Source organism: Natrix helvetica (genome assembly GCF_964273705.1).
Source record: "Natrix helvetica genome assembly, chromosome: 1".
NCBI lineage: Eukaryota > Metazoa > Chordata > Lepidosauria > Squamata > Natricidae > Natrix > Natrix helvetica.
In genome coordinates, this window is record NC_138548.1 from 290,989,846 (window position 1) to 291,002,268 (window position 12,423).

The 12,423-nt window shown below is 40.5% G+C and overlaps 1 protein-coding gene across 1 annotated transcript; it reads right to left on the reverse strand.

Moving 5' to 3' along the window:
- Positions 1-8,552: 8,552 nt before the first annotated feature.
- Positions 8,553-11,965, reverse strand: LOC309382728 (ovomucoid-like). The gene is made up of 4 exons (XM_081934520.1): positions 11,817-11,965; positions 10,746-10,771; positions 8,932-9,041; positions 8,553-8,758 (listed from the first exon to the last, which is right to left on the reverse strand). Exons 1-4 carry the CDS (start codon positions 11,869-11,871, stop codon positions 8,707-8,709), a joined length of 243 nt encoding a protein of 80 aa, XP_081790646.1. The 5' UTR covers positions 11,872-11,965; the 3' UTR covers positions 8,553-8,706.
- Positions 11,966-12,423: the final 458 nt, after the last annotated feature.

Sequence of the window (12,423 nt, forward strand, 5' to 3'; positions counted from 1 at the left end):
TTTCTCATTTTTCAGCTTTCCTACTACCTTCTCCTGCTGGTATATTATGATTTAGGATTGCACCTTATGATTTATGATCTAGGACAATACTTTGTTTTTGTTTCTATGTACACTGAGAGCTTATGCACTGGAGACAAATTCCTTACGTGTCCAATCACACTTGGTCAATGAAGAATTCTATTCTGTTCTGTTCTATCAATAGCATAGAGCAGAACAGAATAGAATAGAATAGTGTGTATGTTGTCATTTTACAAATAAAACAAAGGGCAAATATCTGCTAAATGCTCATTAACATTTCTTATAATCAGGTGCTAAACGTGTAAGGAAATTGCCATCTTTTCCCACCTTGAATTAAGGTCGCTTGCAGAAGATATTGAGGTATTCTCTAGCCCTGATTCAGCTGCATTGGTGTCATTTAACTGAAAGGACTTCTTTGGAAACCAAAAGGAGAACATCCAAACAAAGTAAATTAATATTCCACAGTCATTTCATTTGATGGCAGCCAGGAAATTTCCTTCAGGGAACCTTAAGACAGTTTTGATGGTGCATGTGAACATTTCAACATTTCCTCCTCCTTGCATGAAATTAGGTTCAGGAACAGAAACTCCCTCTTATTCTTCTGACATCAGTGGCTGAAAAATTCCCTTTCTTCTTTGGAGGGATTAGAAAATGTGATTGTATCTGAATAATAATAATAATAATAATAATAATAATAATAATAATAATAATACTTTAATTTATAGACCGCACCCTTTCCTAAACAGGACTCGGGGCGGTGTACAGTCATATTAACAACAATGTGGATACAAAAATATAGATATACATAAATACATAGATAGACAGAGGAGGTAGGATATGCACTGTACAATAATAAATTAAAATTCGAATAAAATTAAAAATTACCCTTAAAAACTACCCAAAATAAGATGTTTGCCAGGAGGTTGAAAGTGGGACTGTAAGTCAGCTAGGCCAGCTAGTTGGGACAGGTGGGTCTTAAGCTTCTGTCGGAAGGAGCGGAGGTCGGTAGTAGTTCTAATATCGGGGGGGAGGTCATTCCAGAGGGTTTGGCCCATCACAGAGAAGGCTCTACTCCTGGGCGCCGCCCGTTGGCATTGCTTAGTGGACGGCACCCGGAGGAGTCCCTCCCTGTGGGAGCGGATTAGTCGCAGGGATGTATGAGGTGAGATGCGATCCCGCAGGTAACTAGGTCCCGTGCCATGGAGCGCTTTGAAGATAGTAACCAACACCTTGAAACGCACCCGAAAAACCACAGGCAGCCAGTGCAGCTGGCGCAGGAGTGGTGTTATATGGGAGTATCTGGTCCTCCCCATGATAGCCCGCGCGGCCGCATTCTGAACTAGCTGTAGTCTTCGGGTGCATCTCAAGGGGAGCCCCATGTAGAAACTCAGGTAACTCTGAAGGTTAATCAAGTTTAGTGTTTCCCCTTTCACACACTTGTGGCTTTCTTTCCTCCTTAAAAGCACAAAGTTGTAAGAATGGCAAACAATACAATATGTTATATACATATATACATCACAAACAAATGTGGTCTTTCTCATTTTTAAATTCTAGGCTAGAGGTATGTAGCCTTTTCTGGGCCAAAAACCACCTTCGGGGCATAATTCTGAGTCAACTTTTATCTTTACCTTTTATCTTTATCGTTACCTCAAGTTTTCCACCTCTTTTATAAGCAAAACCCACTCTTGTGCAGGTATGTGTTTTTTTTTAAAGAATGATAATCCTTACTTGACAAATTTTAAAGGAAAAAAAATAAATATTCCATTTGTTTGATTAGATAAAATTTGAAAAGGCACCTGGTTAATTTATGAGCTGATCTTGGCAAGATTGTGGTTCTGAGGAAGTGATCAGTCTTGGTTCTCCTCTTTGATATGTTTTATAAGCTCAATCGGTTTTTTCAAACTGCCATATCTATGTTTAAATTGCTCAAGATCACCTCAGGACCTGTGACCCACAGTTTGAGAAGTCCTAGTGTAATCTCTGTGATATAATCAAATTTGTATAAGTAACCGCTTTTATTTGATTGTGGTATACAATCTTTTGAGACGTGCATGTCAAATTTCTAAGAAAAGGAATGCCACATGTGTTTGGCTAGATAAAATTTGAAAAGCCACCTGCTTAATTTATGAGCTGATCTTAGCAAGATAGTGGAATCAGAAAAACTAATCAGTTTTGGTTCTCCTCCTATGTTTTCATAAGCTTGATCAGGATTTTTTTAACTGCTGTATCTATGTTTAAACTGCTTGAGACCACCTCAAGACCTGTGACCTACAGTTTGAGAAGTCCTACAGTTTGAGAAGCCCTTGAGGTAGTCCTCAAGTTATGAATGTAATGGAGCCTGCCTATCCCATTCGTAACCCAAGGATTTGTGGGAGTGAATCTTGTACCTTGAACGTGATCACTCCCTCCTTTTGCCCATGGATTCACTAATCTAATGCGAGACTTGTTAAGTTCAATGAGTTATTCAGGGTGGGGCAGGCCATGTACTGATAGAACAGGCCACCTGCTTAAAACCACCCAAGACCTCCCCAACCCACTAAAATACCTCTTGATCCCCACAATTGCTTCTCCCCCACCCAACCTCCCATGGCTGGTCACTTATGTTGTGAGGATCAGTCTCCTCTCCAGCATCCCTGTTTCTTTGCCTGCTCCCATCAAGCAGAAAGAGAAAAGGGAGAACAGGATGAGCACACGCTGCTCAGTTTCTCTGATCATTGAGCCTGCCTCCTGTTTCTGGAGTGGAGGACCGCCTGAATGAGTCTCCTCCAAAGGATTTTAGGCGCCATGTGGAAAAGCATTTGCATGAAGTGAAGCTTTGGGGCAGTGAACTTGGATTGCACCAAGCCCCTCATTAGCCACTTTTCCCATGGAGACTGGAACCTTCTGTGTGCCCTGATACCACAGGACGTCAGTCACCCATTCTCTGCAAAAGTGGATGGGTGCCTGAACTCATGCGAGGTTATGCACCCCAAAAGTTTCCAGTCTTCATCTGTATGAACAGTTTTTGAGTGACCCTGGGGGATTGGAAACGGAGTGAAAAGCTCCATTTTCAAGCAATCCACTCCGTTTCCAAGCCCCCTCCCAGTCCCACTCAAATACTTGTCCCCCTGATGGAGACTGCAAACTTTGTCTGCATGGACATGGGGCTCTTGAAAACAGAGCTTTTCTTCAGAAGAGGCCTTGAAGAAAGACCTTTCCTGGTGAAAACAAAGCTCTGGAATGATGCACGCTTGCTCCAGATGTCCGTTCTCAGCAGTAAAGGCTTTTTGCAAAGATGGCAAAAGGCTTTACAAACATAGGGAAAATCTCGATGTTTCAGGCTTTCCCTCCATTTGCAAAGCCTTTTGCCTCAGTTCTCATCCAGGCCACGATTTGCAGAGAAGAGTGGCCTAAAGTATCGTGAGATTATGTGAGATCAATAGTGTGAATTCTCATGCTACTGATCCAGGGTGATCTTGTGGTACTTTGGGCTCCATTCTCTGCATATACACCGAAATCCAAGAAAGCGAAGGCTCTCTAGATCTTCACAAGGAGAGTATCCACAGACCTAGTGCCTACGGAGACCCAGCGCAAGGGGAGGGAGAGGGAAAATAGGCAGGACTAATGTTGCAGAGCCTCTACAATTGTTTGTAAGAGTGAACAACTGCTTGGTGCTGCAACATTAATAGTTTCGGGACTTGTTTGTAAACACTAGGGGACGCTTATCATGTAATTTCAAATATTTGCTAAATGAACGCTCGTAACCTGGGTATTACCTGTATAGAAATTTTCTCTGTGATATATTCAAATTTGTATAAATAGCCCCTTGCTATTATTTGATTCTGGGATGGAACCCTTTGAGATATGCATGTCAAAGGTTTTAAGAAAAAAAGATCACACGTGTTTGGCTGGATAACATTTGAAAACACACTCAGTTTGAATTTCTTATGGAAATGTGATATGATATGTTGAGTTGTACCAATTTCACATGTTTCTTCTTAGAAGAGAATTCAGGACAGATGACATGTGAAGCAAGAAGCAAGTGGCAACCAGACTTCAAAGAGATAAGAAGAAAGGTAGGTTTTATTTGCATTGGGTGTGTGTGTGAGAGAGAGGGAGAATTGTCCTTTTCCTTTTGAATGGGGCTTAGAATTACTTTGTGACATCCAGACTAACTTTTTAGTCAAGATTATCACCCATATTACAAGTAAATTTCACTCAAAGTATACGAGAACAATCATTATAAAGAGCAACAATGTCCACTAGATGGCATACTGTGAAATATTTTTCCTACATAGAGCAGTACAGACAAGGAAAATAACTATAAATTCCTAGTTGAGTTTTAATCTCTCTGCGCATTATCCCAAAGGTGCTTTTTCAGGAGGCAACTGGATTTTCTTGGTTTTTCATTGAAGACATTTTGCTTCTCATCCAAGAAGCTTCTTCAGCCCTGACAAGATAATGGGAATGGAATGATTTGTATTCCTTGCAGACAGCTGGTAATTTGCATCCTTTTAAAGGGTCTTTGAAGCACTTGGAGGTTTATTTGTGTCCTCAGCATCACCTGAGTAGTGGTACTGGTTCCTGTAGTCTGCAATTTTTCTCTGAAAATCCATTCCTATTCTCACACCATTCAAAGGGTGTTCATCCCAAGTTGTATAGCTAAAAGTCTGTAGAGATTCTCAGTCATCCAGGTCATGGTTGTCCAAAATGTGCTTTTTCAGGAGGCCTTTCTTGTTTTTTCTTTGAAGACGTTTCACTTCTCATCCACTTGAAGCACTTGGAGGTTTATCTGTGTCCTCAGGGTCAACTGAATAGGTGTTGGGGAGAACCATGACCTGATGACTGAGAATCTCTACAGGTAATCTGCTCGTTACTTTAAGTGATATTTAAGTGGTGCACGCTAAAACATTATTGTCATAAAGAATTGCCTTGATTTATTTTTTGCACTTTTGTGAACAGGTTTATGAAGCTCAGCCGTGCGTCTCTTAGTTCCTGTTTGAATAACAAATGACAGCATGGATTATAAAGTAAAATAGAGGGAAGCAACATGGCCATTTATCAGTTGCATCAGCTGCACAGGTTTTGAAGAGCAGAACCAAGTTGTGAATGTGCATGGTGAGGTTTGGGAGATACATTTGCTGCACCTTTTTTATACATGCATTCACCCCAAACATACCAGGGAGGTCAGGACTTGGATAACAAGGCTGTACACACCACCTCACCTGTAGTCACTGTTGCATCTGGGTCTATCTCCATACACCTGTTTGTATACAGTCTGAAAAATCTTTTCTGCTCTATTGTAGCTTTAAAGCGCCAGCAGATGGTTCTCTCACACGTTTTTGGTTTCAGTGTTTTCCGCTGGTGCCAAGTTGTTTTCTGGACTACCTGTTCCCACAAAGGGAAAAGCATAAGGGAATCTCCCCTCGCTCCCCCAGGGGGGAAGATAAGCTTTTTGTTCCCTTTTGTTTGGTCTTGAACCGTTAATAAGTTACACTTTTGATTGATTGCCTGACTTCACATTTCAGTTGGGGGTGGAAGAAATAATGTTTATTGGCAGCTGAGCCATACTGACCCTAGGGAACAATTCAAATGGGAGGGGCTAGAAGGAGCACAGGTGCAAGCCCCTGGAGCAGCCTGTGCTTCCATAGAGCAATAGCATCAGTATGCTGATGATACCATGTAGGCCTCTCCACCAGTGATGGGATACAATTTTTTTTACTACCGGTTCTGTGGGCATGGCTTGGTGGACATGGCAAGGGAGGATACTGTAAAATCTCCTTTCCTTCCCCACTCCAGGGGAAAGTTACTGCAAAATCCCCAATCCCTCCCTATCAGCTGGGATTCGGGAAGCAGGGAATAGATGGGGGTGGAGCCAGTCAGAGATGTATTTACCACTTCTCCGAACCATTCAAAATTTCCGCTACTGCTTCTCCAGAACTGGACAGAACCTGCTGAATAACACCTCTGGTCTCCACCCTGGGCCATCCAGGCGAAATTGTCAATGTTCAGCCCCAGGGCCTGGAAGTTATAGGGATCTGATTGGGGAAGAACATGCTTTGGCTCAAACATGCAAAGACTGAGTGGCCACAGGTTTTGACAATCACCTAAATATGAGACAGCAATGTGCAGCAGCAGCAGCAGCTGCTGCCCAAAAAACTAATACAATCATTGGTTGTATAAAGCCTGAGTAAAGCCACAACTGGACTACTGCATCCAATTTTGGTTATCACGTTACAAAAAAAGATGTTGAGGCTTTGGAAAAAGTGCAGAGAAGAGCAACTGTGATGATTAAAGGCTTGGAGACAAAAAATATGAACAGTTGCAGGATTTGGGTTTGGCTAGTATAGAGAAAAGAAGGGCTGATGGGGACATGATAGCAGTATTCCTGAATTTGAGGGATTGCTACAAAGAGGACGGGGTCAATTTATTTTCCAAAGCACCAGAGGGCAGGACAAGAAACAATGGAATGGAACTAATCAAGGAGAAAAGCAACCTGGAATCAAGGAGAAACTTCCTAACAGTGAGGACAATTAGCCAAAGGAACTTGCCTTCAGAAGTTGTGGGTGCTTCTTCACTGGAGGTTTTTAAAGAAGAGATGGGCAGTAACTCAATACAATACAATACAATACAATAGTAGAGTTGGAAGGGACCTTGGAGGTCTTCTAGTCCAACCCCCTGCCTAGGCAGGAAACCCTATACCATTTCAGACAGATGGCTATCCAACATCTTCTTAAAGACTTCCAGTGTTGGGGCATTCACAACTTCTGGAGGCAAGCTGTTCCACTGATTAATTGTTCTAACTGTCAGGAAATTTCTCCTCAGTTCTAAGTTGCTTCTCTCCTTGATCAGTTTCCACCCATCGCTTCTTGTTCTACCCTCAGGTGCCTTGGAGAATAGTTTGACTCCCTCTTCTTTGTGGCAACCCCTGAGATATTGGAACAATGCTATCATGTCTCTCCTAGTCCTTCTTTCTCTTAAGCTAGACATACCTAGTTCCTGTAACCGTTCTTCATATGTTTTAGTCTCCAGTCCCCTAATCATCTTTGTTGCTCTTCTCAGTGTCAGTAACCCTCAGAATCCCATCTGCACATGATCATCATTAATGTGATGGTTATGAGAATTTACACTTTATGACATGTTGCCTAGTAATGGAGTCTCCAGACCCAATTACACATTAACTGAAGAATATCTACATTCAGGGGGGGAAAAAGCCAGACATGCTTCTCCCAAATTCATTGGATAAGAGAGGGAGGGGAGTAAAGCACAGTCAGCATTGCATGCTTCTGTTACTATTGCCTATCTCAGTGTAGTCCTAGTCTTCTAATAGAGTTTGTTTCCTGATCTAGTCTATGTTGAAGAGCTGACAACATAATATTGCCCAATCACCCACTGTAATAGGGAATCTAGACCTAGTCTAGATCCTTTCACTAGGAGCCAGCCAGATGTGTCTTCTCAGCAGCAACCGACTTATGGAACAACCTTCTTCCCAACATACAGTTGGCTCCAACTCAGAGGGCCTTTAGAAAGACTATCAAGAACTGGGTTTTTTTCCTTGAGCTTGATGTGTGCTGCCTGAATTGAATGAAGGTGTTATTTCTGCCTCAATCACCATTTTATAGTTTGATTGCTGTTTGTAGGTTCATGTTCCACAAGTTTATTTATTTTTTTGTTATGTTGGTAAGCCACCCAGACTTACCTTGATTGAGTTGGCTGACTGTGTGTAAATGTTATCAATCAATTAATATGATATCTAGAGATGTGGAAAATGTTTCTCTCCTGAAATATTCCAAGCCTAAATTGACTATTTTAAGTGTGTTGAGGATGTGACAAAATACATGTGTTTTTGAGTCTGGAACAAAATGTGGATGGAGATTGAGATGGATGGCTTTCAGTAGGGACATACAAAGCATTTCTTCCTTGAAATGTCCCAACTTTGAAATATTGATTTGAGAGTCCCAAGCATGAAACAAAACATAGATTTTAAGAGTTCTATATGGAGTATTAAACAAAATACATTAAAACAAACCAAAGTGTGAACCAGATCCCCTTTTACAGGAGCAGCTCTAGATTTAATACAGTTGAATCCCCAAAGAAACTGGCTAACAATTCCAAAACTCAGAGAATAAGTTGTGAATGCCCCAATACTGTGAACGCCCCAACACTGGAAGTCTTTAAGAAGATGTTGGATAGCTATTTGTCTGAAACGGTATAGGGTTTCCTGCCTAGGCAGGGGGTTGGACTAGAAGACCTCCAAGGTCCCTTCCAATTCTACTATTGTATTGTATTGTATAATAACAATAGAAAGTTATGATCCTGCCCATATGTGTCATTGAATCTTGTGCATTTTAAGCCATTCCATCATCCACAGAGAACCTCAACCACATCTCTAGGTCCCAGAGAGGATCTACCTGGGAAACTGCTATGAAACACAAATCCCATCTTCATTTTGCGTTTTAAATGTGCCCTTTTGGGAATAAATGCAACACTTTTTTTTAGAATCACCCCCAAATTAGGAAACTGAGATTGTGGAGCAAAAGAAACTCAAAAGCAGGTTAGAATGCATAGTTCATTTTATTGATAAGTGAAATTAATTTGGAAGATATTCGCTGCCTAAGCAAACAAAAGTGGAGGAAAAAAGGATAGAGGAAGAGCCATGTGAGCCATGTTGTTTGGAGTAATATCTCAGTCTTCGGTATCTGTATTGCATTACTGTTGACATTTTCCAAGGTAGTTCAATGTTATTATTCCACGACTTTCACTATGAAGAGAAAGATATAGCACAGAATTTGAAAAGCCGGAAGATGTAAGCTTTTTCACAAGTACAAACCCAACATATTTTACAGCAACTACAATTGAAACATAGGGTCTACTGTAATTAGCAGAATTAACTCTTGCTTCATCTTGGCTGGTATGAGTGAAACCGATACTTACACATGTGCATTGCAGAAAAAACATCTGTTGGGATAGGTCTGACCATTGGAGGCACAATGGGGCTGGTACTCCCTGGTGCACGCCCTTCTGGGATAGTCAGTGCAATCAACCTTCAGAGAGAACAACATTGGTTTTATCTTCCCTTGGTTAATCTAAGGCTCCTAAAGATCTTGTAATCTTCCACATTTAGTGTTTTCCAATTTGTAGAATTCCATGTGTGTAGACTTCAACTCCCAGAAACCTCTGCAATGGCCATACTGGTTGAGGAATTCTGGACAATGAAGTCTACATACCAGAAGGAATTGGCCATGTAGAGAATCCATGAGGAACCCTGGTGATGCAGTGGTTAGAATGCAGTATTACAGGTTAATCCTGCCCACAGCCTGGGGTTTGATCCTGATGGGCTCAAGGTTGACACAATCTTCCATCCTTCCAAGGTCGGTAAAATGAAAACCCAGATTATTGGGTGCAATGTGCTGATATTTGTAAACTACCCACAGCTTTTTGTGCTTTTTGGGAAAAAACACTTTTGGGACAACAAGGACCTGGATGATTGAGAATCTCCATGGACAACTTTGGAAAACCTTCTTGAAATCAGGCTGCCCTGAGGTTATATGCCTTTTGGTATCAGATAAAAAACGTACATGCTTATTACTGACTTAACTTTCTGTTATTAGGCCATCTTGCTCTTTTATGGATTGTAACCACTTGTAAGATTCTCTTAGTAAATGGCTACAAATATTTTGTATGAATACAAAGGGCTAGAACCAAAATTTATTTGGCTTTAGTATTTGCATTGAAAGAATGCTCTTAATATGATTGCTCTTTAAAACAAGTGGAAGGCAGTCCAGTCTAGAACTACTGCATTTCAAAGCAGAAACCTATTTTTTCTCTAGTCCCTTTATCTAATAATATTAATTCCTTACATTTAGGGACAGGGTTTAAAATCCTAAATTCCAATTAGATAGTTTTGGCATGAAGGCATACCATTCTAGGGGCCATCCATCTGGATTCACTATCATGGAGAGAGACAATTGGGCAGCAAATGAGTGACACATCAGCATCTTTCTTTCAACATTTTAATCCTGTTTTGAGTTTTCAGCATCTATATTTGGAAGGGGTTGATAGTTGGATGTCTTGCCAGGCAAAACAATGGGATTCTAGTAGTGAAGACTCCCTTTCATGTCAAGCTTGACACTGCAAAAGGTAGCATCTTTTTGTTATTTTTAAAAATCCAAATTAATGTACCAATAAAGGAGAAATATTTGTAGCTCAGGGTTGAAATGAAGGGTCCTTAGTGCTCTCTGAACTTATTTGTTTTCTTGCTGACGTTTCATTACCCAAACTAGGTATCATTGTCAGTGCTAGTGTGGATTAGCAATTACCTAGTTTGGGTAATGAAACAAGAAAACAATCAAGCTCAGAGAGCACCAAGGAACACCCTTTCCCTCAAATTAATGTATTATGCTCTTCTTGAAGTCATGTACTTTCCTAATATTAAGAGGAGGAAGAAGACATCTAAATTATTATTCAGTTCTCTAATTATGTCTATTATACTGTAAAGTCTATTTCCTTGAATTTATTCTGTCTTTTCCCCCATGTAACATAAATCACAATTTTACCATTTCATACCAAAAACTGGTTACATTACATAATCCATAAAGTCCATATAAATTTCCTCCCAGACATTGATTTCATTGCTATCTTCCCCCTCCCCCTCGCCCCACCTTTGCACCTTTGCACCTTTGCAAAATCATTACATATCTAAATCTTCAACTATGATCATTTAGGTTTATTACATAGCTGACACTTACGGGCTTGTCTTCATCTTCAATAGCATCTAAAAAGAAAGATCAAATCCATAAACAATATAATGTAAAACCATAGCTTGAATAAGGACCAGCTAAATAATTTCTTTCACTGCAAAAGAGTATTTGATCTTAGATGTTTCTTTCTGTCTCAAATGCAAATATATTCAAATTCATACAACTATCACTGAATAATAGTTGGGCTAAACATGATCAAAGTAAATATTTATTTACAAATAAATGGGGACAGTAGGACAGGGACGGTAAGCACCAGTGATGGGTTCCGGATCCCAGTGCAACCAGTACGGTGCAACGGGGCTGGGCATCCACCACATGAACGCACACAGCATGCACGCATATACGCGCAGTGCACACATGCGTACTTACCGCCCATGACACTCCAGCTGCTTGGTGGAGCATCGCGCAGCCACCGTACGCTCTGTGCATGTGCGTGGAAGCCCCCAAAACCTCAAATACCGGTAAGAGGCGTGTGCGGGCGGGTGGGCCCTCTGGAGCACTGTACCGAAACGGTACCCAGTGCTCTCGGCAGGCACCAGTGCTGGTGCGCTTATGCACGCCCCCTTACAGACCTCTTAGGAATGGGGTGAGGTGCAGCATAGACAGTTTAAGGTTGAAGCTATGGGAGTTAATCAGCTGACAACATAAAAACAAAAATAAGCAATCAAAAACAACTATAAAGTTATAATTCTTTTGTTGGAATACAATGCTGGACTAAGTATAATGGTTAGTTAGTTGATTAAAGGTTTAGTTGATTAAAACCAGGATTCATGATCAGAAATGGCTTTTAAACATTTTAAAACATGAAAGCTGCTTAGCTTTAAATTTTGGTATCTGTTGGTGTCAGGATTGTGGAGGGCTGGAGTTTTATTTTCTAAAGATTCATTTGATTTCTATATAAGTTGTAATTTGGGGTTTGAAATCCCTCATAAATACAACATTCCTGTAAAAGAGCCTTTAAAATGCCCCTTTTTATGAAGCTGAGTGGATAATGGGGATATAAGTCTCAAAATGCCTTGTAGCTAAAAAGAATCTTTTGCAAGATGGTGCTCGGCTTACCTGAGTACAAAAAGAAGAGTGCCAGGGTGAAAAACAGGCAAAAAGCGACCTTCATGTTGGTAGGAGAGAATAAACCACACCAAGCCTTTCCACTGAAATGTCTTCTAGCTATCAGACACAGGTGCTGTTTAAGCTCTAGCTGGGCATTTATGTGTATATATAAGCATATTGGCGCAGCCTTATCAAAAGAAGATAAGAGAATGTTGACATTGCAAGTCCCTATGGGCACTTTTCAGTTTCCCCATTCTATTAGTATAAGGGAATGTGAAAGGCTTGTATTAGTCAGCTTCTATTAGTAAATATTGAGCGTATCTTGGGAACAGTAAACATTGGTTAAATCATAAATCATAAGCAAGTAAATCATTTATACGTTCAAAGGGGAAATGTGAAAAATATCATTACTCATCAAATAACAGTTATATGGATTAAAGAACACAGAGACTATAGTTCTTAGATAGCCTCACGATAATCTTCATGTTTTTCTAGATATGATCCCGATTATGAAATTCTACCGCAAAGTATTGAAATTGTGTTATTGTTACAATTGATTGAAGAGCTATGGCTGAGAAGAATGGCCATTTTGCCATTCTCTAAAGAGCTACTCTAT

What these genes read in the sequence shown, in the direction of transcription:
- LOC309382728 (XM_081934520.1), bottom strand. Translation starts at nt 11,871, where the DNA reads ATGAAGGTCGCTTTTTGCCTGTTTTTCACCCTGGCACTCTTCTTTTTG. An exon ending in ACTCTTCTTTTTGTACTCAG is followed by an intron (nt 10,772 to 11,816) that starts GTAAGCCGAGCA and finishes CTTTCTTTTTAG; the next exon opens with ATGCTATTGAAGATGAAGAC. An exon ending in TTGAAGATGAAGACAAGCCC is followed by an intron (nt 9,042 to 10,745) that starts GTAAGTGTCAGC and finishes TTCTCTCTGAAG; the next exon opens with GTTGATTGCACTGACTATCC.